Consider the following 10,652-nt stretch of genomic DNA (forward strand, 5'->3'; position numbering starts at 1 on the left):
ATTCTCCAAAGTGAAAGATACTCCTATTAGCTTACTTTCTATAAGTATATATATATAGTATATATTATATTGCCAAAAGTATTCACTCTTCTGCCTTCACTTGGATATGAATTTGAGTGACATCCCATTTTTTTATCCATATGGTCCATATGATGTCTGCCCACCCTTTTCAGGCTATCCCAGCTACACTGCAAATTATCTGGTGCTTGCCATGATTTAAAATCTTATTTTTAGACAGGCCAGATTATTTGCCTTGTTTTAAAAAAGATTTACTTGTTTCTAAGTCTAGATTTTAGATAATAAACTTAAATTGAGAATAACCATATAATTGTGTCTATATTAGCACAGAAATCCAGAAATGGGAAGAATAACTCTTAAAATAGCCTACATTAGGCCTCTCACCAGATGTCTCTCAAAATATCACTTGTTTCAAGATAGAGTGACAAACTCAATTTGCTTGATTTAGGAAATTCACACAAGGCATCTATTGAAAATATGATTTATTCAAAATCATGTCTGACTTCAAAGTTGTACATATAAGGGAAAAAATTAACCACAATTTATGATACAAATCACATTTCAAAGACAGCTGTTTGTCCCAGCATGCCAGCATTATGTGGTACAACATTGACATTGGTTTAGGGAACATTTAATGACTGTCAACTGATATCATCACAAACTACACTAAGCCAATACTTGGTGCAACCCTAATCTTAAGGGTGATTTCTATGGGAAATAATATCAGAAAGACTGTATTTTATTGGCACAAACACACTGTCCCTAAAACTAATAGAAAAGTATGAAGTATAATCAATGAGCTCATGGGCTAATTCTGTAGCTTGAGCAACAATGGGCACAGTTACTTCATATGCCAATAAGTCTTCATTTAAATTCAAAGTTTCATAGCGTTGGTACTCAAAAGCAATAAAAGATGAGTCAATCAAAAAGATATCCTTTATCAGTCCAAACACAGGGAAAGTGCCATCCACATTTGCAATAATCATGGACTTCCCAGTAATGTATTTATTGCCATTTAGAACATACCATTTCACTGAGACAACAGACTGCATGACATCTATTCCAAAAAATTCTTTAATTTTTTTGCTAACATATTCATTATTTTTAACAGCTGATACTGGCCCGGATTCCTTTTCTTTCGCAAAAATAGGATGTTCAGTTCCTATTTCATTTTGACAACACTCAAGAAATTGATTGTGGTTTGCTAGGGATTTACAAACATTTTTAAAATTTAACTTAGAAGCCCACTGTTTAAAATAGGAGTGCTTTGCCTCAAAGCGCATGCACATACTCCTTATTAAAGGTCCAAGGGATAAGATTTGACTGGGAAGATGCAACATATAATGTTGCTTAGGTATTATATTGGCTTCAGGAAAAAGTTGCTTGAACTGATACAGGTGTTCTTCAATCATACTTCTCAGTTGCAATACAGTTTGTAAAGAAATAATGGGAGCAAGAACTATTTGAACTATCATAATTAACTTTCTAATAAATACAACATACTCACTCTCCACACCATACAAAAGAAAAAGTAAGATTTTTAAAAGAATTAGCATCTGTCCACAAGACTGTTTGAATTTGTTGTCGTTAGCCGCTAAAGTGCCAAAGCTAATAGGACATGGTTTATCCCGTATTTCAAGAGGTGAGTAAGGAAAATTTTGAATGTCTGAATTAAACTTGTCTAATTCCAATTGTCCTGAGAGAATTAGGTGTTTTAATACAAATTTAACTTCCATTGATGCAACACCTTCAAAAATAACATGCATTATGTCCTGTGGAGTTTGTTTGATCAGGTCAAATGCAGGAACATCAACTAGTCTGCTTCTTCAAAGTAGTTTTGAGGGACGCTTTCAATAAATCTGTGCTTGCTTTATCTATTTCAAAACACTGCCTGATATGTTTCTCCAGAGTTCTTTGAACAAACTTCTTCTCCTCAAAAACACTTTGCATATCATCAAAGTTGCATTCACAGTGTCTACATTTGCTATAAGCAAAACCAATCCCTTCTTTAAAGCCAGCAATCTCATGCTGGGCTAGTGTGTCTCCGCAAATGGCTATAACAGAACCAAACAATTCAATTTCACCATTTGACATTTCAATCCTTACACCATTGTAAAGCAGTGATAGATCTTGAAGTATTCTTTTCAGTACAACATCAATACCCCACTGAGAAATGTCATTTGCTTTAGCAATAGCAAGAAGTCGTATTGCAGCTAACTTTGACCTAAATTTTGGATCAGTATTTCCTAAAGTATAATAAAACATGACCAATTTGTTTGCAGAAGCATGGGACCCTAAGGGGTTACATATTTCAATTTCATCTGTGTACAGTATTAATTGCAATGCATTTGGTCTCTGAGAAAACAAGGGGTGAGATGTAAAGAGGGACCCGTCTCTAAAATCATAGAAGAATCCCTCTCTGCTTCTTTGTGGTGCAGTGTTCAACATGGTAAAGATTCTCTCATTAGTCATTAACTGCTTTAGACTTTCAATTAATGGTACATAGTAAAAACTTTTGTTCCTTATGGACATGACCCTTGAAAGACCTTGCTTTACCCAACATATCTTCTGGGATACTACTACTTCCTCTGCGTTGACTGGACAGAACATTTCCCCTATGGCTCTACACTGTCCATATGCAATGGTGGAGAAAGGATCCATGAATTTATCAAATGTAGCCAAAGCCTCATCTTGAAGCTGAGTGGTTCCCTCGGCATGATCTTCAAACACTGTCTTCATTCTTTCCTTGAGCGTATCCAAAAGAACAGCCTGATACTGTTGCACTCCTGAGATGATATGTTTGACCGTTCTCTGTGAAAACATTTGAAACAAAAGTAACTTATTCTGCATTTATATAAAAAAAAAAATCTGAATTCCATTATGAACAAGTAAGACATTGATTGCCTTATGTAATGTATTGATCCATTAAGACTATAACATACCTGTGATAAGTGGCACTGTTCTTGAACACTGATAGCAAAAGCTGCAGCAGATCTGGTAACATCGTGTCTGGTAAAGGATGTTGTAGCAACAGCTTCTTCCTTTAGAGCAGAAAAACAAAGTTACTCCAAACTCCTGGCCAATTATAGAAATTCTTACATAACAGGTATAATCAGTTACACCTAATGATTGGTCCATTAAAAAACAAAGTGCACGACAGTGATTAGTGTTACAGTTGTGAATATTCAATATAATATAAGATAATATAATATTGATTCTTTGGAATAAAGAAAAAAGAAATGGAAAAGAAATCAAAGACAAAGAAACAATAAAAAAGGGGTTGTCCATTTTTTTGATGAGGCTAGGGATTGGATTCATGAGAATGAGATTTTATCTTTTTAAATAATGAATTTTTGTTCGCACTTCGATATTAGTTTCTTTACATGTTTGTTGTATTTATTAAATTATTAATGTATTTTTAAATCACGTAATTTAGATTTGCACTTAGAACTTATGTTAGTATTAGTATATGGATATATTTTATTGTATGCATTTATTAACTTATTTAATTTTCAAGAAAATCATTCTTATACATGTTTTGGCTGTATTTCTAGCCAACAGATTTTTTTTTACAGTGCTTCCAAATACTCTGTGTCTTACCTGAAACTGTATTCACCACTTATAATTCCTACGACATACCCAAATTGCTGCCACATTGAACGATTTAAACGCGCTGAGTGTCTTTGATGCAAACTTCACCAGGAGACATGCCAGCCGCAGAGTGTGTGCCTGCTCCGGCTGCAGCATAACCTTTACTATTTACACTGAACTGCTATTCTGTTTATTTATTTTTAATTTCATCCTGGTGATTTAAAATCCAACCATAGTGGAAATCGCTTGTAACAGTTTGAAGAACAATATCTAGCGGTATAATATCGCGAGATCTCGCTAAATTTCTCTTGATTAAAAATGGAGAAAAGGATTAAAAGTAATATAGGACCAAATACGAGGAGTTAAGACATGGCTAAATTTGTCATCAGAAGCCACACTACATTTTATTTAGTTTAACACTTACCGCGATCGGGCTGTCAACAACCTGAGGCTCCTGCACTTCAGGCAAAGATCCACCAGTTGATATTTCCACGGTGCTGGTTGTTGTTGCAGTACTACAGTTGGCAAAGACTGAAACACCAAAATTTTCCGATCCTAAAGACTGGGATGTTGGGGGGATCCTCCATCCTCTTGGTGGGCTTCCATTCGTCAAATACAGAGGGTGCGTCCGTTTAATGTGGCGAAAGAATGAGTTAAAAACTCTGAAATCTTGTTCACAGCCATCTATTCCACAGTAAACCCAAAAATCCTGCCTTCGACCATGAGCTGCATTTATGTGGCTAAGGAGCACCTTCAGAGTTAAAGAAACAAAGATAAAACAGATCATACATCTCCAGAGCGCCATGGTGAACTGTTTTCGCGCTGTAGCAATGCAGCTTTACTTTACCGCTCTCCACTGAAGGCCACAGATGAGAGTGTGGGACCATGGGAAAGGTAGGCAATTTTAAAAAATATATGTATCCTTAATTATCCAATTTTTCAGGTTTAAATTACATCAGTTATATTTATTTTTAGGAAATAAGTGTTTAAGACTGAATTTACATTTTTATTTTCTTTTTTTTACTTAAAAAAAATTAAATATAAATGATTTTCTGCATGGGCATTCTCAGTTCCTGTCGTGACGTTACTTTCACACGGGACAAAATCTTTTCCCCTGCTTTGTTAACCATCAGGACCGTTACGAAGATCAAAATTATTTATCTAAACAAAGCGAACAGTAATTTAAGGTTGGTAACATTAAGTTGATTTGAAAATTACTATGGTACAACGGTGTTATTAAGATAAAGTCGTGTTTTGTGAGGGCTGCTAGTTAGCAATCTAGCTAATGTGTTAACTTTAGCTAAATGATCTTATTTAAGCCGTAGGATATTTCCAGGTACTGTGAGTGGAGGCTTTGGAACCAAACTAGAGAACTGCTGTCACGGCATGGACAAGTTTGACGATGCCATACTGTCTGTGTTGCAGGGTAAGTCTTATTTTTCAGTTATTTTGGTACGTTAGCTAAACAGCCTTAGCATTGTTAGCATCATTTCTGAAACTTGGAGCTAGGATTGTACTCTACTCTGAACTTTATCCACATTATAGCCTTGAGCTGTCTTTGCCTAAATAGACTTGGAACATCATTCTTGAAGACAGCCAAAAATAGTTTTATTGTACTCCCAAATATTTGATAAACTGTTTTAAGTTTGACATTTTATCCTGTTAATATTACTTATTGCTAAAATACATTTATTGACAAAAAATGACCTCAATATGTAATAAGCCACGCCCAGGAAAAGAGAAATAAATATCACTTTTGAAGTTGTTTTTCTCTTTTACAGCTGTGAATATTGATGAGGAAACTTTTAGAAGCTTTACCCGGGATGACCTAAAGGATCTTTTTCCGGGCCATGAAAATTTCTTCCGTAGAAAGAAGATTTGGGATTTTATCAGCCAAAAGGTAAATACACATTATACCACTAAGAAGATGATTACTGTCCATATTGTCTAGCATTAATTTGCCTAATTGTGTATTTTTGTTTATATCCCACAACTGTTATAGTTTAAGAGTACTGACCAAGATGCCAACACTTTCCATCGAAGCGAGAGTAACCCCTTAGGCTTTGATGTGTCACAATGTCAGTCTCAAACTTCCACTCCCATTTCCTACACTGCTGACAAAAAAATGAAAATGCCAGACCCACCAGAGTATGTGGTGTATACAGATTCACAGTTGGACATGGTGCGCAGTCAGTACTTTGCATTGCTCCACAGTAGGGCTGCCACGATTAGTCGACTAGTCACGATTACGTCGACTATTAAAATCGTCGACGACTGATTTAATAGTCGACGCTTCGTTTGAAGCTTTGTAAGATCCCAAAAGACGCAGGAATAAGTAATAGGATTTAAGGGTGTAATAACGGACTGAAACAGAAGATGGCAGCACTGCATGTACAAGTATGCCAGCTGCCGTTAAACCCCAAAGAAGAAGAAGCTTTGTCCCAGAATTCATAGCGCGGCCCAGCACAGTTGTCAACAATGGCGGCAGCTAGTTAGTTTTAATATTACTCTTATTATTCTTTCTGGGTCACAAAATAAACGTTTAACATATTTTCAGGCGAGAATATAACTGTGTAAACCTGAAATATCTGCTCAGTTTATCAAGACACCACATATTTTCAAAAGCGCTCCGACGTTTTCGGAGACGTCTGTTACCCACTAGCTCGATAGCTAGCTGGGGGCAAGGCTCACTAGAGCCCGTGAGAACACCGGACACCCGGCTAATCGTTTTCAAACCCACCGCCGTCTTTCGCTACTCAGGTTAAACATGATATATAAGTCACTTAGATAACTTCAAAATGTTATTGTTTGGCTTTTTTTAGTATTTTATTTGTTCCTGAGTAAATCGGTTTGGCTGAGATTAAAGTTGTAGTTTTTACACAGCTGAATAAATGTCAAGCAGACAACTGATCAGAAGTGTGAGATGCTCGAGAATATACTCCGGTGTCCCGTTATATTTTAGATAGCAAGGAGTTTATTAAACTTCACCGAAACAATCTGCAAATTTCATTAAAATTTAATAAATTATCATTTTGTCTTTATTTTTAGTTAGCACATACCTTAAACACTTAAAGCTGTAAGCTAATGATAGTTATATGAGAGCAGATGCGTGCTGGTGCAATAAGCTGTATGTTTTACGTCCAATGGATTTGATTAGTCGACTAATCACAAAAATAATCGGTGACTAGTCGACTATCAAAATAATCGTTTGTGGCAGCCCTACTCCACAGTGGAAAGGAAAAGGACTGTAGGATGTCGAAGGAGCTCTGTTGCAGACTTGTAAGGAACACAGTCACCAGCATGGTTGCAATCCTCCGTGCTAGTCCCATGGGGAAAGAAGTAACATACCCCTCCAAACTCGAAATGAGAGCAATGTCACAGAAGATTGTCGACTATTACCCCATGTTACGTGATGCTGACACACACATGCCATACGTAAGTCATTCTCTACCCACTACAATATCTAAAATTGAGTGAGATAATAAAAGGATGTACAAATATATATTATTTTACCACAGCTGACCATCTACACCAAACTGTACAAACGACTCCAAAATATGAAGTCTCCAAGGAAGAGGCAGGGCTCCATGCCACAACGAGCCAGGCCCAGGAAGACTCTTTTCAGCTCAGATGACACAGACAATGGGACTGAAGGTGACCTAAGTGGTGAAGCAAGTGGTTCAAGTGACTATACCATACTTCTTGAGAGCAGTGATGACCTCAGCGAGGATAACTCAAATGCAGGTGTGTACTTTGGTCTGCTGTACTAATGACTTTTGGACATCTAAAACTTCAAAGAGACCACCTGCCCTCAGTTTTCTGTTCAGAGTGCATCACAAGATTTATACAGTGTTGAGTATTTTCCTTAACTTTCTAGCTATTCCCTGTTATTACATTCTGTTCATCTTCTGTTTTTTCCTCAGAGAAAGAATCCCAATTGCCGCTACCCTCCACTGTACCAACTACGTCAAACAATACTACCCTGGCTTTACCACTATTATCCAAGTCAGCCTCATGCTCTGCACCCAGGGCTGATATAGGTCCTTCAACTGCACCTCCAGATGATGTTGTTGGTAAGTCCACCATCACCCTTGTCTACCTCTCAGTCTGACTGTGGTTCCTCTTACAGCTCTTTCCAAAATATGGTTGCAGCAATGAACCCCGTTCTAAGTGTTTATTCCATAAATCATAGTGGTTTGGCATTAACTCGAGTTGGTGTGTAAAATCAACATATGATAGATCCCTCATTCCAGTTTGCCAGTTAGCCATAGTAAGTATTTTAACACTTTGTGTTGTAATGGGTGTTACTCAGTGCTGATTATTTACACATGTAAATCCTCATGCTGGTCACATCTATCATGCCTTATCACAGTGTTTCTGTCATAGATCAAATTACCTAAAAGATTTTTATCCATCAGCTCATAATCACTGTTCACACTGATGTGAACGATATACACAGTAAACAACCTTTACCTTATTTTCACCACAGTTTTATTCACGGGCATCTTAAACTTTCGTTTTAATATTTGATTCTGTTCAAACTAACAATTAACATAAATCCATGATCATTATAAGAAAAGGACACAAAGGGAAATGATCAGGACATATAGGGTCAGTTCATTACTCAAACATATTTAACCTAAACATTAATTCTCATAAATATTATACTTAAAAACAACCATGCAACCTTACTAGAAATGACTGATTAGAAAAATCTTAATTTTGTGAAGTCTAGTTACACCTTGTCTTACAATTGCGCTTTGCTTTCCCTAGCAGACCATGACAGCCTGAAGATGCAGGCAAGACATTACAAAACCTTGAGCAACATGTACAGGAAACCCAATGCAAAACCCAACCAAAGTGATGTTGCTCAAATTTTGGACCTGGAGTTTGAGGCCAGACGAGCTTTTATTGACGCAGATGTTACAAGGGAAGAAGACAGGCCGAGAAAAATATTTGAAGCATACCCGTGCTTCAAAGACATACAAAATGTTGTTATGATGCCTGGGTCGTTGACCCAGGGTTTTTGAGTTTATTATTATTTATAAATTCTAGTCTTTGGTTTCTTTGTTAGAGTTCTGTCTTTTGGTTCATGTCTCTGTCTCCCCTGTCAGCTGTCTCCCCTTGTCTAGTTCGCGTCTCTGTGTATCCTTAGTTGCTATATCCCCGTGTCCAGTCAGTGTCTGTGTCTGCCCTGGTCCCACGTCTCTGTTCCCTCTGTAGTGCCTGCATGTGAGTCTGTGTCTTTTGTTCAGTCTGTGTTTTGTGTTTCCTGTTTTACTTTGAAGGTCTCTGTCTCATCTCAGTGTGTTCAGTTTACGCTTCCTTGTCTCGTCAGTCCTGATTTGCCCCAGCTGTGTTTCCCTCCTGTTACCCATTCCCTGATTGCTCCCTCTGTGTATTTAAGCCCTGTGTTTCTTTGTGTCTGTGTCGCGATCTACCGTTTACCTAGCTGTGTGTTCGGTCAGTCCTCCGGTTTAAGTTTATTTTGATTTTTTCCAGTTATGTTATATTTGAGTTTAGCATTAAAGCTGTTTTGAGTTCACATCTGTCTCCGGAGTCTGCACCTTGGGTCCTATTCCTGTCTGCACACAGCCGGCACAGAACAAATGTAAGTTCAACTACCTTCAGTTAAATTCCTTGCTTTCTCTGGATAGGTTTAGTTAGTTCTTGACTAACTGAGCACAACTTTGTCATAGGCGATGGATGAACTGCGTCGCATCATTGGTGGCTCCAACTGCAAATGCATAGATCAAATGAAGGGTTGATGGGCAGAGTTTGTTCGAAGGTGCAGTTCTATGGCATTTGGAAGAAGGTCCTGAAACCTCCTCTCCCCTTGGATGTACGTGGAGGTAAGTGGCCTTTTCATACATTAAATCCATACATCAGATATGTTCAGATTACTTTGTTAAGATACTTTTCTCTGTTCACAGTGAATTTTACTGTCACTCTCTTCAATGCACTTCCATCTCTGAAGTGCAGTGAGGCTCTTCTTCATATCCTGAAGGTGAGAACAGCTGCAATACCAGCCACTGTAACTTGTACTCCATTTACTTGTAGTATTCTTATTATTATTTTGCTTTTTGTGCTTAATAAGAGAGGGTCAAAGTTCAATTCAGCAGGGATTAAATTACTCCTTATTCAGGATTTCTTAATTGTTATTCAAAACCTACTCCAGAGAGGCAGCACAGAGCAAAAGCACATTGCAGTTAGGATACAAGTAGAAGCAGTAAAATTATATATTTAAAAAGGCCTTCAAAAACTAGAATATGTAACAAAGTTCAAAGAAATAGTTTTAAAAAACAAATGAGGGAAAAAAGCACAAATAGACATGATAAAAATGCTGCAAACTAGAGAAAATTCATGCTCAGAATTAATACATTTCCAAAATTTCATATTTATGTAAGTCAGATATTTTATATTTATTTCTTCTATTCCAACAGTAAATCAGTTGGAGTATTCTAAACTCTTGATATTGCTTTTTGTGTCTTAAGCTGTTTGGATGCACAGCAACCCTCTCATTTAAAATCTTGAAGAATTTGTCTTTTTTTTTTTTTGTGCTTTTCTAGCCGGGTGAAGATGCAATGCTATACCTGGAGAAGCGGCCTCTCTCCTCCCCAGTGCTGCTTTTTGATGGAACAACCAGCATTGTTGCTGTAGGAAATATACCAGTGACCACTCTCCCCTTGGAGGATTTCTGGGAAGGAATGTTGGTGCTGATGGCACATTACTACACCTTGCACTTAACATACCCGAAATGTGTTGCAACGGTCCTCTCTGTCATACAAACTGAGGTAATCACTGATGCCATCCATGATCAAGATGCCACTAGTGCATATAAGAAAGCAATAGCTGAGTGGAAGTCATTCTTTGAAAAATAGGTGAATACCAAGCAGAATTTTATCAGGTCATTTGCAGTTTGTTTAGTTTTGTAGTACGTTTGTACAACTTAGTTCCTAATTTGCCTAGCAATGTCCTGAGAAACGGCTTTACTTATAATGCTTTACAAATGAAAGTTGTTTTTTTTGTTTTTTCTTAGTGAC

General features: G+C 37.2%; 2 protein-coding genes across 3 annotated transcripts; one reads left to right on the plus strand and one right to left on the minus strand.

Moving 5' to 3' along the window:
- Window positions 1–1,734: 1,734 nt before the first annotated feature.
- LOC146384928 (uncharacterized) lies at window positions 1,735–4,536 on the minus strand. Its single transcript, XM_084930391.1, has 3 exons — window positions 4,034–4,536; window positions 2,961–3,059; window positions 1,735–2,829 (listed from the first exon to the last, which is right to left on the minus strand). Exons 1-3 carry the CDS (start codon window positions 4,412–4,414, stop codon window positions 1,828–1,830), a joined length of 1,482 nt encoding a protein of 493 aa, XP_084786517.1. The 5' UTR covers window positions 4,415–4,536; the 3' UTR covers window positions 1,735–1,827.
- Window positions 4,537–4,688: 152 nt separating this feature from the next.
- On the plus strand, window positions 4,689–9,450 carry LOC146384929 (uncharacterized). 2 transcript variants are annotated; one of them, XR_014800444.1, is made up of 7 exons: window positions 4,689–5,035; window positions 5,391–5,509; window positions 5,612–7,044; window positions 7,128–7,353; window positions 7,533–7,682; window positions 8,383–9,220; window positions 9,309–9,450. XR_014800444.1 is itself a non-coding variant. In XM_084930392.1 (6 exons), the coding sequence occupies exons 3-6, from the start codon at window positions 6,862–6,864 to the stop codon at window positions 8,637–8,639; spliced, it is 816 nt and encodes a 271-aa protein (XP_084786518.1). In that variant the 5' UTR covers window positions 4,689–5,035; window positions 5,391–5,509; window positions 5,612–6,861; the 3' UTR covers window positions 8,640–9,450. The 2 variants fall into 2 exon arrangements, 1 of the variants encoding a protein (XP_084786518.1); XM_084930392.1 differs by having other exon boundaries at window positions 8,383–9,450.
- The last annotated feature ends 1,202 nt before the right edge of the window (window positions 9,451–10,652 follow it).

This window comes from Perissodus microlepis, chromosome 6 (genome assembly GCF_051167445.1).
Source record: "Perissodus microlepis isolate ML-2025 ecotype Zambia chromosome 6, ASM5116744v1, whole genome shotgun sequence".
Classification (NCBI taxonomy): Eukaryota; Metazoa; Chordata; class Actinopteri; order Cichliformes; family Cichlidae; genus Perissodus; species Perissodus microlepis.

Bases quoted from the DNA above. Each gene is read 5' to 3' on its own strand.
- LOC146384928 (XM_084930391.1), bottom strand. From the start codon at position 4,414: ATGGCGCTCTGGAGATGTATGATCTGTTTTATCTTTGTTTCTTTAACT. The intron at 3,060-4,033 runs GTAAGTGTTAAA...TCTGCTCTAAAG, and splicing joins TTGTTGACAGCCCGATCGCG to GAAGAAGCTGTTGCTACAAC. The intron at 2,830-2,960 runs GTATGTTATAGT...ATGTTTTCACAG, and splicing joins AACAGTGCCACTTATCACAG to AGAACGGTCAAACATATCAT.
- LOC146384929 (XM_084930392.1), top strand. From the start codon at position 6,862: ATGTCGAAGGAGCTCTGTTGCAGACTTGTAAGGAACACAGTCACCAGC. The intron at 7,045-7,127 runs GTAAGTCATTCT...ATTTTACCACAG, and splicing joins CTGACACACACATGCCATAC to CTGACCATCTACACCAAACT. The intron at 7,683-8,382 runs GTAAGTCCACCA...TGCTTTCCCTAG, and splicing joins ACCTCCAGATGATGTTGTTG to CAGACCATGACAGCCTGAAG.